This window comes from Amphibalanus amphitrite, unplaced genomic scaffold, assembly GCF_019059575.1.
Source record: "Amphibalanus amphitrite isolate SeventyFive unplaced genomic scaffold, NRLGWU_Aamphi_draft 001321F_arrow, whole genome shotgun sequence".
In the NCBI taxonomy this organism is placed as follows: domain Eukaryota; kingdom Metazoa; phylum Arthropoda; class Thecostraca; order Balanomorpha; family Balanidae; genus Amphibalanus; species Amphibalanus amphitrite.
The window spans coordinates 108,361-124,535 of NW_024882814.1; the positions used below are offsets into that span (position 1 = coordinate 108,361).

The 16,175-nt window shown below is 59.1% G+C and overlaps 1 protein-coding gene across 2 annotated transcripts in view; it reads left to right on the forward strand.

Annotated features, from left to right (window-relative positions):
• The window catches only part of LOC122372135 (dorsal-ventral patterning protein Sog-like), a 57,279-nt gene that overhangs the window by 39,249 nt on the left and 1,855 nt on the right, over nucleotides 1–16,175 (forward strand). For both annotated transcript variants that reach the window (XR_006254828.1, XM_043349017.1), the window contains exons 5-13: nucleotides 4,794–5,172; nucleotides 5,985–6,240; nucleotides 9,633–10,271; nucleotides 10,637–10,855; nucleotides 12,026–12,143; nucleotides 14,765–14,929; nucleotides 15,135–15,274; nucleotides 15,647–15,806; nucleotides 15,979–16,133. Coding sequence is in view for 1 of the 2 variants with exons in the window: in XM_043349017.1 (XP_043204952.1) it covers nucleotides 4,794–5,172; nucleotides 5,985–6,240; nucleotides 9,633–10,271; nucleotides 10,637–10,855; nucleotides 12,026–12,143; nucleotides 14,765–14,929; nucleotides 15,135–15,274; nucleotides 15,647–15,806; nucleotides 15,979–16,133 (2,231 nt within the window). In the remaining variant the exon portion in view is untranslated. The remainder of the gene's footprint in view (nucleotides 1–4,793; nucleotides 5,173–5,984; nucleotides 6,241–9,632; nucleotides 10,272–10,636; nucleotides 10,856–12,025; nucleotides 12,144–14,764; nucleotides 14,930–15,134; nucleotides 15,275–15,646; nucleotides 15,807–15,978; nucleotides 16,134–16,175) is intronic.

Genomic DNA, 16,175 nt, shown 5'->3' on the forward strand with positions numbered 1-16,175 from the left:
GTACTTATGTTCCTGTCTGCGATCGGCCGTGTAGAGCTGTTCAGCCCGCTGCTGCCTATCCCCAGTCGGCGATCTGCGCGGCACTAAAGGGCCCTCCACCCTCCGGCCTTCCCGTTCGATCGGGCGGCTGGGTGGGTGGCGGCACTCGCTCGCTGCCAGCGCGGTCGTTTCTCGCGCGCTGGCGAGCGCCACTGCCCGACTATCAACTCCTCTGATCGGAGAGGCGGCTCGGCAGTCGGTGGCTGCACGCTGGCCGGAGAAGCTCGGTAGCGCCACTTTCTCTCATTGATATGAGCGGCTGCGCTAAGGCTGCTGGTGAAGCTGCACTGTGACCGTGGCTGCCGCCGCTGACCGCTGACCGCGCGGCAGGGGCAGACGGCCGGCCAGCGGTGTCGCGCAGACAAATGTGGCGCGTCAGAGACCATTGTTGCACGGAGCGTCGTCCGCTGGGTGTGTGAGCTGTCGGTTCGAGGACAGCGCGTCCATTGTGACAAAGGACTGGTCAAACCGGGGAGCCGTGCACCGGGTGTAATTCAGCATCGGAGGCCGAACAAAAATCAGCATATATATTCGCCTCTCTTCAAAGAATTGGACGAGGTAAAATCACAATAATGTGGTCCAGAAGAACTGGCTGATTGGCGTCCCTGACTTTGGGTGAAGGACTAAGCTCCTCCTAGGGTATCACGGTATTTGAACTCGTGGCTGATTTCCTTCTAGCATTTTCCTCTAAAGTTTCTAACGAGGTCCATAAATGGTTGTCCGTATCGTTTTGAAGACGGCTTGTTCTCCACGAATGGAAGGTTAAATAGCCATCTTTAGAGAGCTTATTACGTCACTAAATCGAACTAGTCGGCTGGCTGACTCGCTTTGCTGGTCATGTCTCCTCTGAATGTCACTGAATCCAGAAAAGAACGTTTGCGTGGAGTCCGACATTTCGGAGTCATTGACGAGCTGTCATGATTTCATGCTCGAGTCAAAGCCATCCACTGTATATGACTCTGAGATCCGGGTCGACAGAGTTTTATACGCGAGTCAGAGTCGGAGTCAGGCGAGCGCGCGTGACATGACTCTAACTGGCGGGTCACCGGGAGGAGATAGGATCGGTCGCAGAGTCGCTGTCGGGCGCCCTCCGCCCACGGTCGCCGCTCGCCGCCGCCGCCCACGCTCTCCTCATTTACACAGACGCCAGTAGCGGTGTGTCAAGGTTCTAAAACAAACTTTTCTCACATGCTCGAGCGCGACAATGTCTCGATTAGGCTGCCCTTAATGCGTCGACCGAAAGTAGCTGTCGAAAAACTGGCGGCCGAGGCCGGCGGTGAGCTATCGTCATCCAGCAAAACCACTGGTGAGTCAGGAGCCGCTCTAGGTCGGCGGGCCCGCTCGGTTCGAGCCGGCCTGTCAGCCGCAATCCGCTCTCTCAGCACCCAGTGACAGCGCGGGAGTGAGAGAGGCCCTGAGCCCGCTCGGCACTCCATTTCTACTGGCGCCAACAGGAGTCATTGCTCCTGTCTGGGCGGCGCGGCGGTCAGTGTGACCCCGCCGGACTCGCGGGGCGCCGGTCAGCGGGGTCAGGTCAGCCAGGCGATCACCGCCGCCGCCGCCGCGGCTGCAACTACCATCACTAGCCCACGATGGATGTGGGCCGTGAGGTGACGGCTGTATCGCCACCCTCAGAGGGCGAGGGGCGGCGGGGAGGGGCGCCGGGAGGCACGGAGTACCTGGTGACCCCATACAGGGGTCAGCCGGGTCACTGTGAGACGTCATGTGAGATGAAAACCCAGATGGAGCGGGCGGCTGTGCCACGGCTGCAGCGGGAATACAGAATGAGTTGATTGGCGAGCATTTCCATGCCGATTCGCCGCGCAGTCGTCGGCCGCCCGAGTGTCGCAGTCTCAGTGCGGCGAGGACTGTCTGACCGCCGGCATTCAAAGCTTGCCAACTGTGTCCTTGCGCGGCTTTGACATTCGTCAGTCTTTTGCTGGCAACTTTTGTGTGCCTCGCAATTACTGACGTCATGTGTGCACGCATTGCAACGCTGAAGGAACTCAAACAAGGTAAATCAAGCTTGGTATTCAAAGATAAAAACGTGATGAAAAACGTTGGGGGGGGGATAAATCATAAGAATATTAACTATTTTAACTAGCTCACGTGTGTAACTGTGATTGCTGAAGGCTGACAGGGAAATGACCTCATGCCCCATTCCTCTGGCTCCGTTCCTGACCACGCCTGGCCACACATAGCGACGTAGTACCGGACCCAACATTTCGAACAAAGAGGAAACGGTCGCGCCATGAGCTGAGTCGCCGCTCCCGCCGTCCGCTCTGCCGACTCGGTCCGGAGACCGTCGGACTGCGCGCTCCGTTCGCTCGGCACGGTAAACGGAACACTTCTGAGAAGCCCACTGTCGCAGCGGCGGTATCGGGATGGCCGGTGAGCGGGACAGGCGGACCGCCGCGGCACCCGTGACACGGCGGGGCGGAGTGGAACGGGGCCCGGTCGACGGAGCAGTGCAGCGGTCGGCGGTGCCGCTCAGAGCCCAGTAGTCACCGCGCTGTGCCGGGCCGTGTCACACCACACAATTTGCATACCAACGATTGGTATCGATGGCGCAAACAGGGCCTGCCGACAGCTCGGCGGCCGGGATCCAGCCCGTGCAGAGCGGCGCCCTGCGGCCGGGGACGCGCCGCCGCGGCCGCCGAGCGAGAGCGGCGCTTCCGCGTCTCCGAGGGGCCCCGGCTCGGCGGCACGTCCCCGGGCCGGGCCAAGGCAGCAGCAGGGTGGTCGGACGCTGCTTATTACAGGACGAGTGTAGTAGCCCGGTCGGTGCTGACGTAGGTACGTGACGATTGATAAATGGCTCCATTTAATAACGGACGGCGACGGATTATATTGGCTATCAAAACGACTTTAATTGCAGCGTGCTGCTCGCTGCCGTACATCTTACGTCGCATATCCCGCCGCAGAAATGTGAGTTCGGAACGAGGCCGGGCCTACCGACGCTAAGCTGCCGCGGAATTCGACATTGTGCTCCGATTCCCGGTCGCCGCATTCGTTGAAACGACCGCACCGCACGGAGACGGTCCCCGACGGCCTGTCCGCGGAACTGGTGGCGCCCAACGCGCGCCGCTTTCCTCCTGCCGCCTCGCCAGCGCCCGCTGGAACTATTCTGTAAAATTAGCCCTCCATTGTGTGGCCGGTCTAATTGTCGGGGCCTTGGTGCGGGCCGACGCAGTCCGATAGTGGCGACTGATAACACGCAGTGCAGGCGCCACCGGGCCGGCGGCGCCGACGGCCGACGGCGGCGTATATCATACGGCGGCGGCCGGCTCAGCCACCGCCGGCAGACCGGCAGACACCAAGGTCAGAACCCGGCTCTCAGAAGCGCGAGCGCCGCTGCTGTCCCCGGGGAGCGCACCGGGAATCGGTCGGCAGGACGGTCTGGTGGTCTGGGATGGTCAGTGGACTGGTCTGCCGGCTGGGTGATATCGTCTCCACCCTCCTTCCCCGTACGTCGAGCTGTGGTCTGCGGTGGCGGCAGCATCCTCAGCGGAGACCTCTAGACCCTAGTAAGCATCGCCGCTGTCCCCCCTTCCTTCTTACTAACCGCTGTGTGTCGTAGTAGTAAGGTCATCGTCCCGCACGGCGCGGGCGTCGTCAGACCAGCTCTCGGCCATCGCTCAGAATCACTTTCGGTAATTATTTACCGCGGCTATGGGCGCTACTGCTCTTCTGAGGGAGCGGTGGCGGCGGCGGCGATGGCGTTATTAACGATGGTCATGTCGGCGGCGGCGGGCGGTCAACGCCTGGTCAGCCGCCGGAGCTCCGTCCTCACAGCGTGTGCCGTCGACACCGGCACCTCGCCCGCCGCCCCGTGCGGCTCTCTCCGCATGCCAGCGCGCCCGGCCCGCTCGGGCAAACACGGCGCGTGCAGCGCCGCGCCGCCGCGCGCCACAATCGCGCCACTCAGCACCTGTCTGGGCGCGCGCCGGCGCGGCGCGGCCCTCTTTGAGCGGCGCTAATCGGCGGATCGCGGGGCGCGCGCGCGCGGCGCCGGTGCCGGGCGTGCCGCCGCCCGCCGTGAGAGGCGAGCGGCGGGGCAGCGGCGGTGGTCGGCGCGCCGGCCCATAACTGACCTAACCGCGCCGCTAACCGGCACGCCGCATGCAGCCGGCGGTGGCGGCGGGCGCGGTGCAGGGCGACCGGGTCGACCCCGGCCACCGCTGACGCCACGCGCCGCTCATTTATACCGTCACTGACGTCAGCCGGCGCGCGGCTGGGCGCAAATGGAAGCGGCGGGCGGCCGCGCGATGGACGGATCACGGCCCGCCGCGACCGCCCCGACAAATTATGACGTGCTGCCCGAGCCGTTCTGGTCAGGCTCATTGACAGTAATTGCATCATATTCGTTCCAAACATGGGGCCGTAGTTACCCGAGACGATTTCCAGGGAGATCCACATTGTGTCAATCACATTAATGTTTCTCGGACAAGGAGAATCATGGGATTTTCTCACAGAAACCGGTGCGGTTGACCGTTCCTAGAGATGAGCCCGTGCTACCACGGGAGCAGCGCATACAATGTCCGCATTGCAACAGAATGACAATTTAAAACGAAGCGGAAGCATTGAGGCGATTGCCTCGGCGGCGAAAGAGAATTTCATTAGTGTTGCATACCTTTACAAATTTTACAGCCTTCATTGCACAATTACCACTAACTCAGCTCTTATTACAGCTCTGGTCAGCAGGATATCGCCATCTCAACTCTTTAACTCCCCTTCCCTCTCTCCTCCCACAGAGTTCGCCGTTCTGATGACGGGCCTGTCCTCCTACAACTCCACTGGTAGTCCGTCCAGCGTCACCAACGCGCTGGCCACAGGCCGCTTCCGTCTCGCGCGCCGCCAGCTCACCTACTCCTTCTACTACGAGCGGATGCCACGCCGACCCGACCGCATCGTCTTCTTCGACGAGGAGGTGCGCATCGTCGAGGAGTTGACAACGTCGGCGACCGAGTACGAGACCGAGAGCCAGAAGGTGTGCGGCGTGTGGAAGAAGGTGCCCCGCCGCTACCGTCGGAAGCTGAAGGGCGGCCAGCTGCACGTGGGACTGACGTACGGAGAGCCGGAGGAGGAGGGCGTCGAACAGCTGGACCTAGCCGTCAGCGGGAAAATCCTCAGGTAAGGGGGATGAGGGAAAAATCCTCAGGTGAAGGGTGACCAGAAAAGATTGACAGGATAGCAGAGACGAGGGAAGGTCCCCAGATGACTGTGAGCCAGGGAGATCCTTCATAAGTGACTAGGTTAATGTGAAAGGCTGAGAATCTCTAAAGGTAAGTAATAAGGAAAAAGAGGTCTTCAAATGACTCGGTGCTGACCAGGAGCTGAAGGCGAATTGAAAGACATTGCAGCCATAAGCTGGTAGGATTTACTAGAACACTTAGACCAAGTCTAAACGCGGAAGAAAAATGAATGTGATGATAGATTTTGTAAATAATTAGCTCACCCTGATCAGAAAACCGTTTGGTGATGTATTGATGTTTTGTTTTGCATGAAGAATCCCTCCTGAATGTTTTCACTGTATATTTATCCAATTTTGTCGCACAACACCAATTCATCATAGACCGGCATTCGTGTCCCAAAATTACGTCAGTATTTACTGCATAGCTACTTTACCGTTGACTACCAAGAAATAGCATATTAAGCGCGAAATACTGGCCAAGCGAGATGCATCAAATAACCAATATATTATGAATGCAAAGCAAAATAAACAGTCAATCAACAAAAGGACAAAAAGACTTGCATATCATTCCATGGGACTTTAGTTTTACTTCTGATTCTCGTCCTTCTTATCTGTCTCTACCTTTCCTTTTTCTTCTTTCTCTACTGTTCAGTCGTCTCATTTTCTAACTCATCTATCTACCCGTTTCTCTCTCTGATCTCTCGGTCAATTTTGGGACGCGGCCGGCGCCTGACTGCGTCTCTGTTCCCAGGTACCGCGGACTGCAGACGGAGAAGTTCAGCGCCCTGCTGGCACCTCCGGAGGACCAGCCCGGCGCGCCCTCCGGCGCCGGCGGCACCGCCATCGTCTCGCTAGCCTCCCAGACGGGCAGCTTCCACATCACGCTGGTGACACACGGCCTCTGGGGACCGGAAGAGACGGGAGATGGACCGCTCGTGGTGCAGATGAGCGCCAGAAACTCGGGCAAAATGTCCATGGATCGACAGATCGACGCCAACAAGATCACGGTAAGTGTCCCGCTGATGCCATCTAGGGAAACGTCGCGGCTGTCGGTAACCCTGCGTGACCCAGGTGGGATAAAGGTAAGTCCACCGCGTCTGCTGGTCCGCACTGGGGTCGGACCGAGGGTGCGACTGCGGTGGTCCATCTCCCTCCACCGCCACCGCCGCTGTCTGACCGTCCGCAGCCACCGTTACCAGCAGCCTCAGTACGGCGTAGAAGAGGGCGCGCCAGGCAAGCCGGTCACTCGGCTGGCCACAGAGTACATCTGTCCGCTGGACCGTCTGCCTGTCTGGGACGTGCAGATGGACCGGCGCCCAGGATAGCAACAGGCCAGCCATGCAGCGGCCGGAGAAAATTGCAGTCGAGGCTCGACGCCATTCAGACACCTAATTCGTTGAGTCAAACACTCAATCAAGGCGCTTTGTTAGCTGGTTCCAAAGGCAAACGTTGACAGACGACGAAAAGCTTATTTTTTGTGTGCATACAATGTTATGTGATAAATTGTCCATTTTTAACTTCGAAGAATGTTTATCTGACCAGGACCTTGAGAAGGGCTCAGTTGCTGGCAGTGTGCTGACTCGCTCGGTCGCTCGCTCGGCGGATTGGCCCCTAATTTCGACAGCTAACGACGGGAATACGTGCTGGAGACGTGGACCGTGAGATTATTAGGCGGCAACGGGGTGTTTTGGGCAGCCAAGGGTCCGATATATAGCGGATCAGCCCAGAAAACAGGAGATTTAAGACGAGGGGATGTTGAGGGCCGGGCGACCCGGCTGGTGGCACGTACGAGCCATCAGGGCGGTCCGCCGTCCCGGAGACAGCTCTCCCGTCCGTGCACCCCAGCGCCCTTAGGCGGACCACACATCGAGCCCCGGTCCATCGAGGGGCCATCGGTCCGACATCATGTCGCAATCGACCGGGGTTCGATGTGACTCATGTGCCAGTGACCTGAGCTGACCACTAGACCGGCACCTTGACCCGGCCGGCGGCGGCCCCTGCGCGGCGGCGGAGCAAAGTCAACCCTGCATGACCCGGCGCCCTGCTAACCCGGGTCTGTCCGACCACCCCAGCGCGTCACACGGCCTTCATTTGGACCCCACGTCCTCGGTCACCAGTAATCCCCGCCAGAGGGAAGATCGGCCGCCCCGGGCCGACTGATCGGCCTTAAAACGGCACTAAAACGGTCACGACCCCACCAATGACCCTCCTCCGACCCTGCCGACGGCGTCGGACCTGCAGTCAGTTTCCGTCCGATCGGCTATCACGAGTCCACCCCTGCAGAACGAGTCTTCCTGCCCCGGTGGTCGGCGGTCAGACCGGCCGGCCGGGCACGACAGGGCCCGCTCTCACGGCCCTGGTAGCCGGTAATAGGCCTCCTCGCGTGACCCGGTCGGGTCACCGTGGGTGGCACGGCGCGCCGGCCGCCGGCGCTCGCCCGTCGCGCTCGCAAACAAACAGACTTATCACCGGTTTAAGGCCTCGTTCGCTTTACTTGAAATGGGATTCAGATGATTTGCAGTGCAATTGGCTAATAAATTAGCGAACGTCGCGCGGCGGGTGGCGCGTCGCTCGACGACGAACGGACCATGCAGATTGGCCCCGCTAATGCGGCGCCAGTGAGCGGCGCCATTTGAATGTGCACCTCCGCGGCGCATCTGCATTGTGCAAACTACCCTCGCCAGACACTTGTCCCGTTTGCCATGGAACAGCAGACCGGCCGTCCCGTTTACCAGGGAGGAGCCTGAGAACATGGTAAAGGAGCTTACAAGGGAGCCAACTATACATAGAGTAACCTTGCTGTTTAGCGACGAGCCGCAACACATGTCCTTCTACCGAGAAGGCCGCCGAACATATATATTGCCCGGCGTACCAAGGGAGCTGCAGAACATTCTTTCTCGTTTATCAGGGGTGCCTCAAGGCATGGCTCGCTCAACAAACGAACTACAAAACATGATTTTCCGTTTACAAGGGATCCTCAAAGCATGTCACGTTTATAGAGGAGCCACAGAACAAGCCGTCTCGTTTACAAAGGAGCCCCATAACACGTCGAACGTTTTTCGGCGCTGCGCTATCGCTTATCAAAGCGGCCGTATTGGCCGAGCCGTGCCCTGAAATGCCATCGCCGGTTGACGTCTAAACTCGCGTCCATCATTCAGTCGGCGCCGACAGACTTTTGCACCGCAGTATCTTGTCGGCATGCTGGAAACGATGATCTCACTTTGAAAACGCTTACACAACCAGACAAACTTATCGGCCGCGACTCCGCAGCGGCGACTACTACGCGACGGCGGTGGCGGGTGTGGACAATGCACTTGGACATCACAAAAGTCCGCTGCCGACGACCATGTTCACTGAAGCTTTCTTCTAAGCTGTCAGGCGACTTAGAGCTGTGACAAGCTTAGCGACGTCACCGACTATTTTACTGAGCTTCGAGAGGCTCGAGAAACACCGAGGCCCCACGTTAGCTGCGCGTATCGGTCTTCTGTTCGTGACCGCGGCGCCGGCTCCGAGGGGTTCCATCCGAGTGACTCCGCAAAACAAGCCCGTCGTCATTGCATCAGGACCTGTAAATGGACGAGCCGAGTGCAAACGACAGGTTCTGAGTAGCGCCGACCGAAGTACGAGATATCCCCCACCGAACTGCCCACACACCTCCTGCAGCACCCTCCCAAAAACAGCTTCTGAGGTAAGCCCGGCCCGCCGACCACGCGGCGATATACTCATCACTTGAGCACTTGCGACCGTCCAGTCAGCACCAACCTGTTCCTCTCTGAGACGACGTGGGCTGACGCCACACCACCACCAGATCCAGTCATCACTGGTCTCGAGTCCAGTGATGAAACGTCTCGGCAGTCTGCGGACCAGTGACACCGGTGGTAAAACTGACCCACCCGCCCAGCCACCGCCGCTAAAATGCGCCTGTAAAACGACTGGGGCACGGTGTGCGGTGACGCCATGGCGGCTAATTGTCGTCGTACGGAGGTCGGTTGGACTCGTTAATCCCAGATGGGAGTGCCGTGCATCTCGTCAGATCGCTCATCAGCGCGTGTAGCCGCCGTATCGGCTGTCGATGTGACACTGAATTTGAAATACACGATAGGTGTAGCGATAACGGCGAATACAAATAACAGATGGCAGGTCTTACGTAAAGTGCCAGCGTATGTCAAACTCGTATTGCTTTATCATTAATCAAGTGCGATTTTTACGGGATTACCGAACATCACATCGAATTCGTTGATCATTTGTACCTAGAGTTCCGCGGTTTCGCAGAGAATCATTAAAAAATATACATCATTTACTTCGCGCTAACAAGCTCGCGTCAAAACGAAACCACTACATTCCATTACAAGGTTTCAGGTTTCTCATCACGCTTACCCGAGTATCGATCTTTTCACAGGAGGATGAGACCATCATCGAGGCCAAGACTTCCCTGCTGCCGGAAGAAATGCGTCGACTGGCGCGCGCGCAGCTGCACCTCAAGGTGTTCTCACGCACCCACCCGGACCGCCAGCTAGAGGGTATTATCATGCCCCGCATCGGCTGTAACGTGTTCTCCGCGCTGCTGTCGGGCGTCAAATCCAACGACAAAACACCGCCGGCGACCACCGCCTCGGGCCTGGCGACGTTGCGCCTGTGGAACGACGGCCGACTCGACTACGCCATCCGACTGATCGACGTGCGCTCGACGGTGCTGCGCATCAGCATCGAGACCGACCTGCGGCGACGCGCTGGTGGCGGCGCCCGGCCAGCTTACGAGGTCGACGACGTCCTGCCGCAGTACCTCAACGGCTGGGCGAACGGAACGCTGCGCCGCATGGTGGCCAGGGACGTGGAGGCACTTCTTGACGAGGATCTCTACATCAACGTCGGCACAGAGCAGTACAGGAGCGAGCTGAGAGGCCGCGTCACTCAGCTGACCGTCAGTGAGGCACGTCAGTCGGACGCGCCCATCATGCTGACGTCGAGGAACTCTTCTTCGGCGGGCGTCGCCTGGATGGCTGTGGACGACGACTGCGCACTGCACTACAAAGTTCAGGTACGTAAACAAACCTTGCGAAACGGGTCGGTGTTGCGACCTTTACGAACGAACTGTAGTTCTCGGAAGGGTTTAGGTGGGTGGCGCACGGCAGCAGCTGTGTCGGCTCAACGCCGTTGTTCCCCTGCGAAGATGTGTGTCTGTTGGCAGGGGCGCTGACGAGTCCAGGCGGACATAACCGGAGGGCGGGGCAGACACACCTACCCCGGGCGGACCCGGATGATCTCATTTCTCACCCCCACCCCAACCGCGCCCACCCTTGTGATCACCGCTGACTCAGCCACTTTACTGTCCCGCCATCTCTGTGACCCGCCAGGCGAGAGCGGACATCCGTGCCCGTTGTAACCTCACTCTTCTGTTGCCAGGTGGCTGATCGAACGCCTGGCAACCGACGCATCGAGCTGGTCGAGTTTCCCGGCCGGAAACGTCGCCAGCGCGTCTTGGCAGAGTTTGGCGGATCTCGCGCCGAGAATCGCATCAACAACCTGCCCAAGACCACCATGATGCGTATGGAGAAAGGCCAAACCGTTGTCAAGGTGGTGCCGCTCAACGGAGATGACGAGATGAGCAGCGAACATGCCAAGGTGAGAAAACCCTAAACGCAGCACACGCCAAGGCTCATTGTAATCAAACTCGGTTAGCCGTTGATTATTTTTCAATTCACTTGACCTGTCTCTGGTTTTCCTGTAACTCCAGGAAGTTCATTAACCGCTTGTCAGCTCGCTTTGCAACTGAACACAACAAATAAAAAACCTAGGCAGAGTCGATCGCTTCTCTCAGCTTACAAGAGCATCAGACTTTTTTCTGTTTATTTATACACCATGGGAAAGGTGAGGGACCGCGGCGCGGCGGGTGAGTCAGCCTGGCGGTTACGCGCTGGATGCCGCCGCTGGTCTCGGGACGGCACGTGTCGGGTAGTAGGCACGCCGGGCCTCCGCCGGCGTCACACTGCAACTCGGCCGGTCCAAGGTCGGCCCATCGGTCGACGTCATTATAATCGCGGTCACGTGACCCTTTTGTTTATGTCGGCGGCCGCTCGCAGCGGTGACGATAGCCGCAATGACAGCGGCGCGGAGGGCCGGTCGGGCCGGCGGTTCAAGGCGGCCCTGTGCCGAGAGGCAGACGGCCTGCAACGGCCGTCGCCCGGTCGACCCGACGTCTGAGTGGCTGCTAGCGCTGTTCTTACGGCTTACGAGTGCAATGAGTTATCAGTCTGAAAACCACGAGCATGGCGTGGGAGTCATGTTTCGTGTTTATCACAGCACAGCCGAATGAGCCGTGTAACAGCATCCAATTTTTAAAGAGATTTTGGGTTTTGATAACGGCAACTGACCACTGATCCTACTAATTCCCGATCAACTTCTCAATAACAAAACTCAAACCGAACCTACACGCTTTACTATACATATACTCACCGCCATCTGCCCAGGGGTAACCGCATCGGTGACCTGGGTTCTGCCGTCTGCAAGTCACATTAGCCGGTGTCCCATCGCGCCATCCGCCCGTGGCGGCGTCAAACACTCGTGATCGATGGACGGTAACCACCACCTCGGCTGGCCGACCGGAGAACTCAGCTGGCTGTCGGCCCCTTCAGCCCTCACGGCCGCCTTTGTTGCATCGGACGACCAACAAGCTGACTGTTGCTGGGCCAGTGAAGGGGACAGGCGCTCACCGGCCGGTCTAGTTCGAGCGTTCGTGTCTCTCCCATCCCTTCCCCCTCCCGCGCCACACACTGACCACTCGTCCTCCCTCAGGTGTTCGTGCCAAAGTCGTGTCTGCCGACGCGGCGCATCCGTCTGGACAACTACCACATGGACGGTGACGATGGCGAGGAGAACGAGATCCAGCGCTCGTACGACTGCGAATATGAAAGTGAGTGACCTCGCGGTGCCGCTCGCGACACCGGAGCGGCGCCCGCAACGGTACCGGCCGCTCGTTTTTCGCGGTGACACGCGATGCTCGCCGACCGGTACTTACCACTCACCGCACGGGGACTTACGGGCCGACGGACGAACGGACGGACGGACGGACGGACGGACGGACAGCGGGGTACGGGGAGAGAGACAGGCCATCAGCGCTGACAGGTCCGCCGCGCCAGACTCGCTTTATTTCGGGGCCTGACTCAGAGACAGCCGAGTCGCGCGACTCGCCCTATTTTCGGGTGTGTGAGTCATCCGAGTCAGGTGTCGACTCTGCCGGAGTCACTGCGCGGCCGCTGGCCCGAGCGCCGGGGACAGAAATAGTCGGTCCGGACAGCCGGTCACCGTGGCTGGGCCGTCAGTCGGACGTTGGTGGCTGCGTGCCGCTGCCGGCGCCCAATATCGCCCCTCGTTGACGGACGGAGGAGCGACAGGTGACGGACGGCGCGGCGCCGGACCGGTCCGCCCTGGCGCCGGGCTCCGCCAGTCTGCTCTCGTTATGCGAGTCTTCAGGCGCCTCCCGACGGTAAACAGAACGGGCCGGAGGCGGCCGACCGGTCACCGACTGTCTGTGAGCGGCGCCACGTCCGGCCGCGGAGCTGCGACCGCTTGTTCCGCCTCGGCGCCACTCCGAGAGGTCTGACAACTTCCGGCAGCAGAGATGGATCCGGGGGCACCGCGGGCGTGTGGGCCGCGGGAACGGAGCCAGGAGAACTACAGGATGGGGCACAGGGGGCGGAGAAGAGCAGGAAATGTTCTTCTCCAGTGTTGGCACCAAAGCACCGACTGATGTTGTGCCGAAAATACTTGTTATTGGAGCACTTCAAGTTGTCATAACATCTGAAGGGGTTAGTTCAGAATTTAAACACAGTGCCGCATCCGAACAGGCACTGTCCGGATGTATTTGAAATGTTCAGCGATGCTGTCGAGTAGTTGCTGCACCGCAGCGAGGTTTGGAAGAGTAAGGTCCTTACGCTCGCAGTTGGATCTGGCACAACTGTCTTCACTGTCCTCCCACACTGGTTTCCGAGGCTGACGCCGGGCTGTGCGGCCTGGTCCCAGCAAACGTCTTTCAATAAGTAGGCTCCCCGCAGGTCTTACCTCACAAAAGTCGACTAAAGACCACAGAACTTCACTAAGAGCTTCTAGTCATCTCTGTGACATAACCACACGCAGATTTACGGGCGTTAGAGAAGCTTCTTTCGTCTGAGTGCTTGCCTCTGTTCGCCGAAGCTGCTTATTTGGGCGTGTCCGAGATAAAATCGACATTTAAGACTGTTTGAAGCATATGCTTACTTATTTAGCGCGGCACCCTTTTACAGTAAACTTGTTAGATGCCGGCGGCCGCCTCGACGACTCGCCTTTCGTGTTTCAAGGCCACAGTTTACCGCGGCGGTCAAATTCCGAGTAATTGTGCACTAATGAGTGCCATCGACAGAGATGGCATCACGCCCACGGCATGTCTGGAGCCGCGCCGCTTCCTGCTAAGCCCGCGCCCATTTGTGGACCACCCAGCGCCGCCGGGCTGATCGCTGCGGAGCGATGCTCATGGGCTCGTGCCAGGCCGGCCGCTTGGGTAGCTCACTGGTTGATGGGCAGCTCAGGACAGCTTGCTATGGTCAGCTGGTTCATTGTAGCCCACAACAGCTCACGGTAACTCCTATGCCTGAACAGTGAACACGGCGTCGCGACTCGCGATCCGTGATCGAAGGCATAAAATACAGCAAGGCACGAAAACACTTCGCCTGTAACAGTATGGTTCCATACACTATCAGCACTCGTTCCAGACGCCACTGATAGGCGCAGGGCTCACTCTTTGTTGCGATGCTCCGTTCCGACCCGTGCCGATGTCTCGGGGAATCCCACGGCGCCGAGCCGGCACCCACGCCTGGCGGGCGGTCCGGTCACAACCGTCACGACTTTCGGTAGTTAGTGTTCCGAGGCGACGGCAGCCGGCAGGCTCGAGCCGGCGGACTCAGCCGCTCAAACTACAAGGCTAGCACGATCGGGTCATTCACGATGAAGAGCGAAGTGCTCGAGATAGAGTCCGTATAAGCCGATGTCACCAAATGACGTGTAACGCAAGCGCAAATAAGAGGTGGGATTGAGCGGCCTTCCCTTGTAACCAGGCGTCCATCTATTGTGGCGTACGTGAGGCGGTGCGGTCGGTCATTATTTGTGCGGGGTCAGGGCGGCGGGGCCGGCCCACCACGGCCACCGGCAGCGGCCCGGCGCGTGACCTCAGCGGATGGCCACATTTGGGCATGGCGCCGCCGTCGATGGGCCGCGCCCTCAGACTGTCTCTCGCGGAGGGCCTCGGACGTGAACTCGACCAGAAGTGGTGGGGGAGACTCCTCGCTGATGGAAACAACTGGGCGGGGCTTCAGGCGATGTTGTTTAGGCACCATGACGACATAGGCTTCAAACGAACCTTGGCCAATGTGTGAAGAAAATGGCCGTAGTTTACATTGAAGGTTGTTTGTTTTGCTTACATTCGCATGCACTCTCGTTGTAAACAAACTTCCTTGCACTCTCTACAAATGCCCTCTTTAACTTCCCGTGCTCCTTCCACAGATCAAATATACGAGGAAGGCACTCAGTGGGAGGCCTCTCACGAGAGCTGCAAGATCTGCAGCTGCACCCACGGCAAGGTGTCCTGCGAGCGGATCCTGTGTCCGACGCTCACCTGTCGGAACCAGCACACACCCAACGGCTCCTGCTGCCCCGTGTGCGACGGTGGTGAGTAAACGAGCGGACCCCCAGCTGGGAGGAAGAGGAGCTGGAAGGAGGCCCGAGTTCTATCGGAGAACCCGGGGCCTCCCATTGTTAGCACCCTCCCAGACTTGGACGCTTACTTCCCGCCTGATATGCTGCCTACTTCTTTTAACGTTTTCACATTTCCACATTGTCTCCCCGTCTCTGACGACGCGTCTCCTTCCCACAGACGAGCCGGAGGAGGCCGAGGTGGCCAACGATCCGACCGAGGGCTGCCTGCTGGCCAACCGGTTCCGAGCCGTCGGCTCCATTTGGCACCCGTACGTGCCGCCGTTTGGCTTCAACAAGTGCGTCACCTGCACGTGTCAGGTGAGCTGCCACGCCGACCCGTGTCACCCCACGCCGACTGGAGGTGCCCCTCGCTGCGCCGACCCGCTTCAGGGCGAATTCACACTGGAACGAACTCGCGCGCGGGCTATCTGCGCATGTAGTCTGTGTCGGGTGGCTGTTAGACCCGGCCGATCACCCATATACGACCACCTGCATGCAGACAGCTCCCTCAAACCATGACCTGATCCACGCGAGCTCAACCGATCTCCATTCAGAAGCGTGATTGCGTATGCGATTCACGCTGGTTTTAGCCGTAATCGGTGACGCCGAGATGCGCCAGAGACTCGTGACGAGCGATTGCTCGGTGGTCGTGCCTCAACTGACCTCATGTCGCCCGTCGTTCTTCTGCAGCTGGGTTCCGCGCCGGGCGACTACCAGGTGTCGTGTTCGAAGCCGCCGTGTCCCGACCTGGACTGTCCGGGCCGCGAGTACATGCCGTCGGGCGCCTGCTGCCGCGAGTGCCGGCCCGTCGCCAAGATTGAACCCCGCATCCTGGCCAGTACTTATAGAGGTGAGTGACGCGAAACATTGGGCATGGTGAGGCTGTAGTAGGGAGTTGATGCAGGGATTAATTGCATAAACTATTGTTTCATTTCTCGGTGAATATCGATGGCGCGAAGCTTCAGCGCAAAGCAGCAGCCCACCATGGTCAATCACTGATAAATATTCGTCCTCCACCGCAGGCGCAATGGGCGACGAGGCTCACGAAATGAGCCAGGAAGAAATCCTGCAGGCAGGAGGCTGCAGAAAGGGCACCATGGTCTACCGCAACGGAGACACCTGGCACCCACGCATCGCCACCATTGGACTGATGCCTTGCATCACCTGCAGATGTCGGGTAAGTGGAAATGTCTCCTTCTGGTACGGATGGGTGCTTCAA